The sequence below is a fragment of the Dryobates pubescens genome, chromosome 3, assembly GCF_014839835.1.
Source record: "Dryobates pubescens isolate bDryPub1 chromosome 3, bDryPub1.pri, whole genome shotgun sequence".
Classification (NCBI taxonomy): domain Eukaryota; kingdom Metazoa; phylum Chordata; class Aves; order Piciformes; family Picidae; genus Dryobates; species Dryobates pubescens.
This window is the reverse complement of record NC_071614.1, coordinates 18,058,347-18,071,916: the sequence shown is the minus strand read 5'-3', so window position 1 is coordinate 18,071,916 and position 13,570 is coordinate 18,058,347. Positions and strand designations below refer to the sequence as shown.

At 46.3% G+C, this 13,570-nt stretch overlaps 1 protein-coding gene across 5 annotated transcripts in view; it reads right to left on the bottom strand.

The window, feature by feature from the left end:
* Positions 1 to 13,570, bottom strand: part of RIN2 (Ras and Rab interactor 2) — an 81,663-nt gene that overhangs the window by 28,523 nt on the left and 39,570 nt on the right. For 4 of the 5 annotated variants that reach the window (XM_054179715.1, XM_054179716.1, XM_054179717.1 and 1 more), the window contains 4 exons: positions 5,399 to 5,591; positions 4,517 to 4,628; positions 1,058 to 1,130; positions 652 to 743 (listed from right to left, as the gene is read on the bottom strand). In XM_054179715.1, coding sequence (XP_054035690.1) covers positions 652 to 743; positions 1,058 to 1,130; positions 4,517 to 4,628; positions 5,399 to 5,591 — 470 coding nt within the window. Of the gene's footprint in view, positions 1 to 651; positions 744 to 1,057; positions 1,131 to 4,516; positions 4,629 to 5,398; positions 5,592 to 10,055; positions 10,159 to 13,570 lie in introns of those variants that run through there. The other variant, XM_054179718.1, reaches the window with a different exon arrangement.

Here is a 13,570-nt window from a genome sequence, read left to right as displayed (position 1 = left end):
GATCTCTTTGGGTCCCTTCCAACCCCTGACATCCTGTGAGCCTGTGAACTGAGACAAGCAGGTCCTTGCATTTTCTTTTGTTATTTGCAATTTTCACCAAAGCAGTGCACATGGATGTGTTCTGCAGACTATGGACACGCTCCTCCTTTTATTGGCATGCTCCAGCAGCCAGCCACTGATCTCAAAAATCACCATTCTAAGACCACATGCCAATCTGAGCAGAAGTTTTAATACTGAACCTCGGTTTGTACACTTTCCTGGCAGCTCCAGCAAATTCTCAAGCTACTGCCTGCTACAGGAGCCCACAGACAAGAGTAGCCTTTGGAGAAGCAGCTACATCAAATCTCTGTCTGAGGATTTTAAGACTTGCTTTGCCCAAAGACTGCTCAGAGGGGAGAGAAGGGAAGGAGGGACAGATGAAAGGAAGGAAACAGCACTAACAAAACTATCAACAGAAGGCATGAAGGAAGGAAGAGCATGAAAGTTACTATTTCTAAGTACAAAATTTGACCTTCTCAAAAGGAGAAGCTGCTTTTCTAAATGACATCTGGATCCTCACTGACCAGTATGAACTGCCAACTAATACAGACCATTTCTTCAAGCTTACAGCAATGCAACAGGAAATAACATCTATTACAGAGAACAACTTACTCAGTCCAAGCTGAGCAATCTCTTCAAGTTCAGCTTCTGACTTTGCTGCAGCAATAGCACGAGGCAACTTGAGGGTGAATGGAAGGACATCCCTGGTTTTGAAGAGAATAAACAATTGTGGGTTTCACAACATCCAGAGTTGTAAAAGCTTTTTTTCTTTTTTCAATGCCAGCAGTGCTTTATCTCTGATTCTTATTTTCTTCTTGAGCTGAAGCAGATAGCTTGAGTCTCAAACAGAGCACACAGTGAAAACACTACCAGGCCCAGGGCTCCTTTAGCCTGGAAAATGGTGTGAAATGCAAATGACAGTCAGGTTCCCAGGACTCCCTTTAGACTTATTTCCACATGGCAATCCAGACTCAGGACAGTCTAGCAAATGCAACTCAGAAGATGAACACCATCTTACCTGCTAATACAGTAGAAAGCAATGAGCCTGAATAAATCAGCAAAACTTATTCCAGAGCCCTCCAAGGAAAATGCTGTGAAGAAAGTTACAAGAGAGAAACATCACGTATCTACCCATATTTTTTTAGAGAAGCTTAGAGACAGAGAATCATGGAATGGTCTGGGTTAGAAGGGATCTCCAAAGGGCATCTAGTCCAACCCCCTCTGCAGTCAGCAGGGGCATCCTGAACTAGATCAAGCTGCCCAGAGCCCTGTTGAGCCTCACCTTGAATATCTCCAGTGATGGGGCCACAACCCCCTCCCTGGGCAACCTGTTCCAGTGTTCCACTCCCCTCATAGTAAAGAACTTGTTCCTAACATCCAGTCTAAATTTGTTCTTCTCTAGATTGAAGCCACTGTCCCTTGTCCTGTCACTGCAGACTTTGATAAACAGTCTCTCCCCATCGTTCTTGTAGGCCCCCTTCAGGTACTGGAAAGTCATTATTAGGTCTCCCCAGAGCCTTCTCTTCTCCAGGCTGAACAGCTTCCTTCCCAGCACCCTGCAGGTGCTGGAAGGCTGCTATAATGCCACCCTGGAGCCTTATCTTCTCCAGGCTGAACAGCCCTAACTCTCTCAACCTGTCTATATAGGGGAGGTTCTCCAGCCCACTGATCATCTTCATGGCCTTCCTCTTGACCTGCTCCAACAGTTCCATGTCCTTCTTATGCTGGGAGCACCATAACTGGGGGTAGCCATCTCCCTGTGGCAAACCTCACCCAATGACTACAAAGATCAAGCAGAAGCAGCTCCTAAAGAGAAAGGATCTAGATCTTTCACCTCTGGACATGTCTAAGACTAGAACAGAAAGAAGAGCACTGAAATATAACAGCAATGTCAGACTGGTTCCTGAAGGACATGGACACCAGTCTTTTGACAGCCTTGGATAAATTCTAGAAAGAGGTGAATGTGGAGTCTGTGAGTGCCATCACTGAGCTGGAAAAGCTAGATGACAGAGGGTGAATCTCCTGCTGGTGTGGTGTGCACACTCCCTGCGTGCAGAGGAATGCTTTTGAAATTCCCAGCTCCCCAAAGGGGAGTACTTCCACTGCTGTAGATGCTTCAAACATTTGGACTGAAACAAGGCAGACCTCTGGGCTTGGTGAGGAAAGCCAAAAACCAGACAGCAGCTTTGGATCCCCTCACAGCAATGCTTCTCAGTGAGTAACAAATGTGTAGCTTTGTCAGCATCCAGGCTCTATGGGCAGGTCCCCCACACCAACGTTCCAGTGCTACTAACTATAAAGTCTGCATGTGAACCAGAGGAAAACTTCAGTGATGTACTTTTGTCCAATCTTTACACTGAAGGGCAGGCCAGCCTGGCTCAGCAAAGGGTGTTTTCTTTAAAGAGAGACACCAACAACACAGACTGGAAGCATGCAGGTGACCTAGGGACAAGCTGAGAGGAACATTCAGATCCCTGGACTCAATTGAAACCTCAGCTATGACTGCTGAGTAAAAACATCAGCAGATACTTCCCCCTTGTGGTAAAATTCTATTCATGAAAGCCATTGTATTAATATTTGATTTTCTAGAGGGCAGACAAAGCATTCATTCATTTGTATAACAAGCTTACAACCACAGCATTAGATCAACCAGCACTGATACCTTCCTCTTCTCTTCATCATGCCTTGTTCGTAACCAGAACCAAAACCAGACACACAGAATTAACTTTTTTTGTTGCTAGGGGCAAGGAAGGGAGAAATAAAAAGGAACAAACTCCACTAAAATTATCTCCTTACTAGCAAAAACAGAAGTCAACTACAGACCCTCTGCTTCAGGGAAGTTTAATTGAAATTACTGCTGATTTTCTCTGGTTTAATTTAATCTACTTGCAGTATCTGCACCACAAACACTCACCAGCTGCAGCTTCCTCCTTTCATTCCTATGTCTCAAGCATATCTTGAAGAGAGGAGGGCAGCATAGTTTGGAAACTGACTGGAACTCTTAACATTTGCTCATTTGTGTTAGAAAGTAGGGAACAAATGTAATTGGTATGAAACATAAAGAAAAATCATTAGTCTCACGTCAGAAACTGTTCCAAGGACTTAAAAGCCACCCAGTAATTACATTTTAAAAAATTCATCAAACACACACATCACAGCCCAAGTTGTAGACAGAGAAAGACACTGAGTTCTGGTGAGACCTCACCTAGAGTGCTGTGCTCAGCTATGGGACACCCAACAGAAGAGAGACATAGACCTGCTGGAGTGGGTCCAGAGCAGGCAACAAAAATGATCACAGAGCTGAGGCACCTCTCCTATGAAGACAGGCTGAAAGAATTGGGGCTGCTCAGCCTGGAGAAGAGAAGGCTCCAGGCAGACCTGATAGCTGCATTTCAATGTCTGAAGGGGACCTACACAGGAAGGCTGGGAAAGGACTGATTAGAAGGGCTTGGAGCAATAGGGTGAGGGGCAATGGTTTTAAACTGGAGCAGGGGAGATTCAGGTTGGACATCAGGAGGAAGTTCTTCACAGTGAGAGTGGTGAAATACTGGAACAGGCTACCCAGGATGTGGTTGAAGCTCTGTTCCTGGAGATATTCAAGACCAGACTTGATGTGTCCCTGGGCAGCCTGATGTAGTTGGAGGTGTCCCTGCTGACTGCAGGAGGCAGTTGGACAAGATGACCTTTGAGGGTCCCTTCCAACCTGATGCAATCTGAGAATCTGTGAGTCTCATGACAGAGCTGCATCCAAGAACAGTCCCCTAGTACAAGGAAGTGCAAGGAGGCATCACTGACAGCAGAGAGGACCAGAGCCTGCATTTCTACAGGAGAGGATAACTACCCATAATAATGAATGAATCCCAGATTCAGCAAGGCTCATGAAAGAAGCATTCCAGTTGTGCCCAGCACAGACTTAGGCATTTCTGTATCTCCCTTCTCCAGGATACAGAAGGAGAAGAGGAGGCTCAGGGGAGACCATATTGCTCTCTACAACTACCTGAAAGGAGGCTGTAGACAGGTGGGGGTTGGTCTCTTCTCCTGGGCAACCAGAACAAGAGGACACAGTCTCAAGCTGTGCCAGGGGAAGTTTAGGCTCAAGGTGAGTAGAAAGTTCTTCACAGAAAGAGTAACTGGCCATTGGAATGTTCTGCCCAGGAAGGTGGTGGTGGACTCACCATCCCTGGAGGTGCTCAAAAAAGGATTGGATGTGGCATTTGAAGCCATGATTTAGTTCTCATGAGGTGTTAGGTATTAGGTAATAGGTTGGACTTGATGATCTCTGAGGTCTTTTCCAACCTGGTTGATTCTATGATACTCCTGAGCCACTCACAGAGCCCTCCTCAGAGAGCACTCTGGGCAGTCTGTGACACTATTTACATGACTTGAGATACCTTCTGCTATGGGTTTCACCAATGCACAGAGCTCCTGGCTCACACAGGGTGACAAACAGCTGCTAAAGGTGTAAGTCACAACTTACTGTATGTGCTTTCTTTTATTGCAAATTCTTTTAGGCAGGGCCCACAGTCACTGGGGAGACGCAGGGAGATGACTTTCTTCTGCAGCCTTGCAGATTTCCTAACCAGAAATATCTGTTGTGGAGAAGGCAAAAGGATGTGGGTTTAGCTTCATCACAGGTGCCTTAACAGACATTATAGACAAATGGAACCAGAACAGCTTAATGATTTCTGAGCTGTGCAGAACTTCTCAGCATTTTGTTTGCTTGTTATTGTTCAGGTCCAACAGCTTGGAGGAAAATGGCAGCAGGACCTTTAGAAGAAGTGTCTCACCCTTGTGTAACGCAGACACATGACACCAAGCCATTATGCCTTTAACTCTCCAGTTTAACACACAGCAAAACTCAAGCCTTGAGTCAAGCTGCAAAATGTGGAAGAGTCTGATGGTGGAATGGCTCCTGTGCAGCACTAGAAACATGCCATATGGCTCATCCAAGCAGACAGGGCCTGGTTTCCATCACAGCAACTTCAGTGCAAGCACCAGAGAAGGATAAACCACTGACAGTTCCCATTTTTCTATTGCTTTCTTGTTATGGGGGAAGATACATCTGTCACAAACAACTCTGGATAGCAAGGCTCAGCTGTAGAGCTGCAACTGCAGCATTCTCCACTCCAGAGGACCCCAAACTGGACCCACAGTGTAAGAGCCCAGGTCACTCTCCAACGGGTCCAGCTGCCAAGCACTCAGAAAGCCTTCATCTTAGATCATCCAAGGCAGAAAAGCAATGAGATTGGGATGTTAGTTGGGTTTGTGTTTTCTTGGGGTTTTGTTGTTGTGGGTTTGTTTGGGTTTTGGTGTGGTTTTTTACCACTTGCAGCAGACAAACTGAAATGTAGGTTCTTACCCCAGGAGGCTGGGCCTGCAGAATTTCCATGGCTTCAGCATCATTCAGACCAAGCTGTAGCCACACAGGGTGAGTATGGAGGAGCTTGTCCAGTATGCTTAGCTTGTTGGATAGGCTGTCATATCCAGAGTCCCGGGGGCAGCTCTTGACATCATTTTTCTCAGGAGAGACATTTTCCATGTCCTTTACTAGACTGTGAAAATTAAATGTAAAGAAAATAAATAAATAAACCCCCAAAACCAGACATGCTAAACTCTTACAAACAATCACTCAGCTTAGCAAATGGTTGTCACAAAGCTAATGGCATCCTAGAGTGGTGTTTCTCCTACTGAGAATTCATGTAATTAGTATACACAAATATTCTCTTATACACAAGATTTCTTTCTTTCATTTATCCTGAGCTTGGTCTCTTCTCTGAGTTGGTCTCTTCTCCCAGGCAACCAGCACCAGAATAAGAGGACACAGTCTCAAGCTGCACCAGGGAAAGTTTAGGCTCGAGGTGAGGAGAAAGTTCTTCACAGAGGGAGTCGTTAGCCATTGGAATGTGCTGCCCAGGGAGGTGGTGGAGTCATCATCCCTGGAGGTGTTCAAGAGGAGATTGGACGTGGCACTTGGTGCCATGGTCTAGTAGTCATGAGGTGTAGGGGGACAGGTTGGACTTGATGATCTTTTCCAACCTTGTTGATTCTATGATTCTATGAGTTTAATGTGTAGCTTTTAACCCATGGCATCTGTTAGCTTGAAATTCAGCAGTCACTTCAGCCACAGGTGTGCATGCATACGTGATCAACTGACAACTCTTTCCTTCGTTCTATTCACAGCTGGCTAAGCTTCTCTTCAAAGCTACTTGTGCAGTTCAGATAGTTTTAGTCCCAGGTAGACTGCAAAACTGTAACCCAGAAAAATCTTCCCCTGCCCTGCCTGCGAGAAAAAAAAATAATCATAGTATCATAGTATCAGTCAGGGTTGGAAGGGACCACAAGGATCATCTAGTTCCAACCCCCCTGCCATGGGCAGGGACACCCCACACTAGATCAGGCTGCCCAGAGCCTCATCCAGCCTGGCCTTAAACACCTCCAGGGATGGGGCCTCAACCAGCTCCCTGGACAACCCATTCCAGGGCTTCACCACTCTCATGGTGAAGAACTTCCTCCTCACCTCCAGCCTGAATCTCCCCACCTCCAGCTTCATTCCATTCCCCCTAGTCCTATCACTACCTGACATCCTGAGAAGTCCCTCCCCAGCCTTCTTGTAGGCCCCCTTCAGATACTGGAAGGCCACAATTAGGTCACCTCGGAGCCTTCTCTTCTCCAGACTGAACAGCCCCAACCCCTTTCAGTCTGTCCTCATAGAAGAGGTGCTCCAGCCCTCTGATCATCCTTGTGGCCCTTCTCTGGACATGTTCCAGCACATCCATATCCCTCTTGTAATAGTGGCTCCAGAACTGGATGCAGTACTCCAGGTGGGGTCTCACCAGACCTGATTAGAGGGGGAGAATCCCCTCCCTTGCCCTGCTGGCCACACTTCTCTTGCTGCAGCCCAGGATCTGATTGGCTTTCCGGGCTGCAATCTGTTCAGCACTCTGCCAGTGGAGCAACTCACTGCCTGTTGGTAATCACTGCACCAAACACAAGCCCTTCCTCTGTTTACTTCTAGGGATTATTTTCACAACAGAAATTTACAAACTGGCACCACTTCATCTTATTGCCAGACCATTCTCTCTGCTGCACCAGCTCTGCCATCTGCATATCCAGCTAGCAAGTGGTTGGAGAGCTCAGATGGGGGAAAAAGGAAGAGGAAGGAAGGCAGGAAAGAAAAAAAGGAAAGGAAGGCAGAAAAGAAAAAGGAAAGGAAGGCAGAAAAGAAAAAGGAAAGGAAGGCAGAAAAGGAAAAAGGAAAGGAAGGCAGAAAAGGAAAAAGGAAAGGAAGGCAGAAAAGGAAAAAGGAAAGGAAGGCAGAAAAGGAAAAAGGAAAGGAAGGCAGAAAAGGAAAAAGGAAAGGAGGGCAGAAAAGGAAAAAGGAAAGGAGGGCAGAAAAGGAAAAAGGAAAGGAAGGCAGAAAAGGAAAAAGGAAAGGAAGGCAGAAAAGGAAAAGGAAAGGAAGGCAGAAAAGGAAAAAGGAAAGGAGGGCAGAAAAGGAAAAAGGAAAGGAGGGCAGAAAAGGGAAAAAATGGAAAGAAAGCAAAAAAAAAAAGGCTACTTGTTATGCATAAAAAATGCAAATAAAACTCCAAATAAATGGAATACTTTGAGAATTCCTTCTGTTATGCAAAGCTTCCTATGACACAGGACACCCAGCACAACTGCATGTGTTGCTGGTTCAGATCCCTCATTTTTGAGCTAAAAGTACACCCTGTGATCCTTTGAGCCAGCCTTAGGAATCACTACAGAACAGTTACTCTGGGAAATAGCTTCTTGATGACGGCATTCAAGTATAGATCAAAACACCCTGCAAGCTCAAGATCTGACTCCTCGAGATACCAGACACAGAGACTGCTTTCTCCCTACAACTTCTTTTTTATGGCAGAAAAGTTCCTGAGCAGCAGAGGGCAACGCTGCTGCATTTCCCCACTGCAAGCTGTGTCGCAGCCCTTCTGAACTTGGTGATGTGGACAGGTAATAATCATCACTAACAGCATTTACCACCTCCAGTATGCCAGCTACTCTACCCAGAACAAGTGGGCAGAGACTTTACAAGCACAGGGACATCGAATACTTTAAACCAAACAGAAACCTGATCCCCAACCTCAGAACAAAACCCTCCAACCAAACAGTAAAAAACCTCAAGCAACAAAACTGCTTTTTCACTATCTTTGGTCAGCACTTTGCAGCACCTCTGTACAGGGCTAGAAAGAAAAGTAAATGAGGCAGAGAACTTCCACTGCATGAGCTGGTAAGAACAGGCACATCTCATTACCTGGATCCCCTATCACTACCAGATCACCTGTGTGTCTCTCTCTTTCTTTTTGTCCCATAATAAATAAGCAAACAGAAAGAGGACACCTTTAGCTTCACAAGGTGGAGATGATTCTATGATCTTCCCTCCCCAGATGTCAGAAGCTGATAGTGTGCTGGAGAGGTGGGCTGAAGCCAACCTCATGAGGTTCAACAAGACCAAATGCAAGGTCCTGCATCTGGGTCAGGGCAATCCCAGGCACCAATATAGGCTGGGCAGCAACTGGCTTGAGAGCAGCCCTGAAGAAAAGGATTTGGGCCACCAGTGTGCACTTGAAGCCTAGAAAGGCAATCACATGCTGGACTACATCAAGAGAAGCATGGCCAGCAGATCAAGGGAGGTGATTCTCCCCCTCTACTCTGCTCTGGTGAGACCCCACCTGGAGTACTGTGTCCAGTTCTGGAACCTCTATTACAGGAAGGATCTGGAAGTGCTGAAATGTGTCCAGAGAAGGACCATGATGATTCAAGGGCTGGAGCTTCACTCCTAGGAGTTGGGGTTGTTCAGTCTGGAGAAGAGAAGGCTCTGAGAAGACCTTATTGTGGGCTTCCAGTATCTTAAGGGAGCCTACAAGAAAGCTGGGGAGGGACATTTTAGGGTGTCAGGGAGTGATAGGACTAGGGGGAATGGAATAAAACTAGAAATGGGTAGACTCAGAGTGGATTTTAGGAAGAACTTCTTCCCCATCAGGGTGGTCAGACACTGGCACAGGTTGCCCAGGAAGGTGGCGGAAGCCTCATCCCTGGAGCTTTTTAAGGCCAGGCTGGATGTGGCTCTGAGCAACCTGATCTCTCTCAGCCTCTCCTCATAGGACACATTCTCCAGTCCCTTCATCATCCCCATAGCCTTCCATTGGACTCTCTCAAGTAGATCCCTGGATCACATTAAGGTCAAAACACAAATCAACCTGCATGGATGATCTGCTTTAATGCAGGGGTAGTACACTGGTTCCTCTCCAGGGGCAAGAGAGTTTCAATGTAACTCACAACAGATTAAAAGTCAAGACATGATTCATGCAAGTTTCCTTAGGTTTAAGAAAAGCCATAAATGTGTGGGAAGTAAACAGAGGTAACTGCCAAGCTAAACAGTGCTGTGCTGCATCCTGATTAGACAACTCACAGTAAAGGCACAAGGAGCAGGTTGAAGCCTGTAACCAGGATGATCCTCCCAACATACACCTCAGTCCTGTACCTATGAAGCAAAAGCTCCTGCTCTCCCACTTGCTAAAGTACCTTAGCTTTGGTCTCCTAAATCCTACCTACACTTCAACCTTGCAAAACCCTAAACTTCTGATGTTTCTCTTACTGTGAGACTTGGGACAACAAGCCAATCTACTCTCTGAAACTACAACCAACCTCCCCAGCCTCCTGCATGGGCAAACCCTGGCCTGAGGAATGGACTTTTCTCTGTTTGGGATTATGGACACAGTGAAGGTGCACATTTGGTCAGGATTTGCTGTGTTGAATTAAACTGAGTTGCCTGCTCTAGGATTTGCACACACATGCATACCCTGCTCTGTAGAAGAGCTTACCCACCCTTCTGAGAAGGCTGCTTATCAGTGCAAGTGAAAGAGCATCCCTGGGTTTAGCCTACCATGCCAGGTGCACCTGCCAGGGACCAGCCCAAATCTGATAATATAATGAAGATAAAGACTCTAAACTGCACTTGCATGTGTCTACATTTCCACACTCCCATTTTTTACCTGGATGGCCTCTGGTTTTAGGGTTCTTGCACACCAAAAGGTCTGCTGTTTGCCCATAGCAGTAGGATGCTCAGCATCTCCCCAGCAATGCAACTTTACAAGCCTTGATCTCAACACTTTGCCACAGTGCAAAGGTTTGCCTACCTGTCAACAATAAGAAGCAATTCACCATGCAAGACTCAGAAGACTACTCCACTTCATAACTGGCATGGAAAAAATGTAGGAAACGCAGGCAGCAGAACTGTCCAGTGCCAAACCTGAGGAAGGCAGCAAAGTCCTGCCCTTGTTTCTGTCACAGTAACAGAGCATCAGGAAGGGAATAAGCTGCCACCACCAGCAAAACATCCCTGAATCACTTCACAGACATCAAATGCTGCAGGAAGTCGGGGGCTTTACAGCCTTCCCTGCAGAGGGACAGCAGCAAGCTTCTTCCCTTCACAGACAACTGACACGCAGGGGAGCCAGGGCCCTCAAGGGAGACTAAATGCCTCCTGAGAGATTATCTGGATGCCACCAGCTACACCACATGTGCTCCTCCATCCTACATGGGCCTGGGCTGCCACTGCACGCAGAAGCTCTCCAGTTACTCTTTCAAAGGTCACCAGTACAGCACAGGTCACAAATTTACCCCATTTATATCCTTTTCCAACAACTCTCATCTGCATTACTGAGACATGTGTTTGCACTGTGGAATACTGAAACAGATGGTGTGAGCATCCCACTTAGCTTGGGTCTTGCATTCTTACAAGCTGAAGCTGTAGGCTCAGTTACTTGCATCATTCTCACTATTACTTGGCCACACACGTAAAAAGGGAAGTCAAGTGGGGAAGGGAGGCAGGGTGTGTGAGTACAAATCTGAAAGTCACCACACAACCACAAAAAGAGAACACCACCACAAAACCAAACCCAAGCAAAACCAAACCACCAAGCCCCCCACACCACAGCACTGAAGCTGCAGACACATGGTTTCACATACTTATTGTTCTGAGCATTGCAACTCAAAATTCAAAAGCTCTTGCAACTACTGCCTTCCTAAAACTCTTCTATGGGATGTGGATATGTGCTAAGGTGAAAAAATGAGCAAGGAAAATGCACATTTAGGCTGGATCTTAGGAAGAAGTTCTTCAGTATGAGGGTGGTGAGACTCTGGAATAGGTTATCCAGGGAGGCAGTGGATGCCTTCTCCCTGGGGCTGTTCAAAGCCAGGTTGGATGACACTTTGAGCAGCTGAGTCTAGATAAAAGGCATCACTGCCCATGACAAGGAAGTTGAAGTAGATGATCTTTAAGGTCCCTTCCAACCTAAGCCACTGGAACAGGTTGCCCAGGGATGTGGTTGAGGTCCCAGCCCTGGAGATATTCAAGGTGAGGCTTGACAGGGCTCGGAGCAACCTGAAGTGGTGGAGGATGTCCCTGCTAACTGCAGGGGGGGGTTAGACTAGATGACCTCTGGAGATCCCTTCCAACCCAAACCATCCTATGATTCTACAGTAAAGCAAACATATCAGTGCACATCTGATTAGATAATTTATATCAACTTTGATGTAACTTCTTCCTTACATAAAAGCACACAGCTCAGAATGATGCAGTCATACAAAAATGGACCTTACTTATTCAGAGATGGGTTTGGGTTGGAAGGAACCTTCAAGATCATCTAGTTCCAACACCCTTGACTTTGTCAGGGACACCTTCCACTGGACCAGGCTGCTCAAGGCCTCAGATTTCATGTTTTACATTTAGCACCTGAAAAGCCTCAAGGCTTAATAAATTCAGTTTTATTAAACACAAGGGTAAAAAAAAATACAATCCCCTGGGTTGGTGAAATGAGGAGATTTGAAATGAGGAGATTTGACTGTTTCCAGCTAAATGTCACCACTCAGAACTGGCAAATCTTAGTCTTTCATGCATGTGATGTATTCAAAGATACAAGAAACCTTTTCTTAATTGAAAATTAGCTAATGATCATTGAATTTAATTAGCTGAGTCCACTGAAATGGAGAAAGTATCCTTTCTGCCTCTGCAAAAGAAATGAGTTTCCAAAAGCTTTCAAACTTGAACAATGGGCAACCAGGGTCACAGCCAAGGACTTTAATTAGTTCAGTTGTCTTATGTTCTTTAGCACTTGGGCAACAAAGGTGCTGTTCCATGTTTTAGTTCAATAAATGCATGTTGCAGTAAGTTTTAGCACATTTCAGAAGTATTCACAGAAAGAAGCAAAGAAATGCTAAAAACATGGATGTAATTCTAAATAACAAACCACTACCCACTTCATTAACTCACTGCCTTGAAGAACAAAACCCACCACTGCTCCAGAGCTGGCCCAGACTGTGCAGGAAGGTAAAGCATGGCCAGCAGGTCTAGGGAGGTTCTTCTCCCCCTCTGCTCTGCCTTAGTGAGACCACACCTGGAATGCTGTGTCCAGTTTTGGGCTCCCCAGTTCAAGGGAGACAGGGACCTGCAGGATAGAGTCCAGCGGAGAGCCATGAGGATCGCAGGGGACTTAAGCATCTCCCCTATGAAGAGAGATTGAGAGCCCTGGGGCTGTTCAGTCTTGAGAAGAGAACACTGAGAGGGGATCTCATCAATGTCTATAAATATCTGAGGGGTGGGTGTCAAGTGGAGGGGGCCAAGCTGTTTTCAGTGGTGCACAGTAATAAGCCAAGGAACAACGGATGCAAACTTGAACACAGAAGGTTCCACCTCAACATGAGGAGAAACTTCTTTACTGTAAGGGTGACAGAGCACTGGAACAGGCTGCCCAGGGAGGTTGTGGAGTCTCCTTCTCTGGAGACCTTCAAAACACCTGTATGCATTCCTGTGCAGACTGCCCTGGGTGATCCTGCTTTGGCAGGGGGGTTGGATTCGATGACTTCTGGAGGTCCCTTCCAACCTCTAACATTCTAGGATCCTATTGAAAAGAGAATGCCTGTATCAGCTGCTTTCCTCTTGCAACAAAGATTTCAACATTAAGCTCACACAAAGATTAGAATATTGAATATCCTCCAGCTACCTGCTGAACAGCCATTACTAAACAAGCACAACAGCTACAGCAAAGGCAAAATGCTGAGGTCCCGCTGTGCCCACTTAAAGGTAGGTGGTGAACACTAACAAATCTCCCCAGTCCACAGCTACCTGGCATGATCTATTTTAAACAGACAGAATTTTTATCAGCACTGGAACATGCATCTTAAAACATTTTAAGGCTAAGGACAGGAACAAGCTGCCCAGGGGGGTGGTGGAGTCTCTCTCTCTGGAGATATTCAAAAGCCACCTGGATGCATTCCTGGGTGATCTGCTCTAGGTGATCCTGCTCTGGCAAGGGGTTGGACTGGATGATAGAACAGAACAGACAGAACAGACCAGACCAGACCATACCAGACCAGAATAGAATAGAATAGACCAGACCAGGTTGGAAGAGACCTTCAAGATCATCATGTCCAACCCATCAACCAATCCAACCCACCTAAACAACTAACCCATGGCACCAAGCACCCCATCAAGTCTCCTCCTGAACAC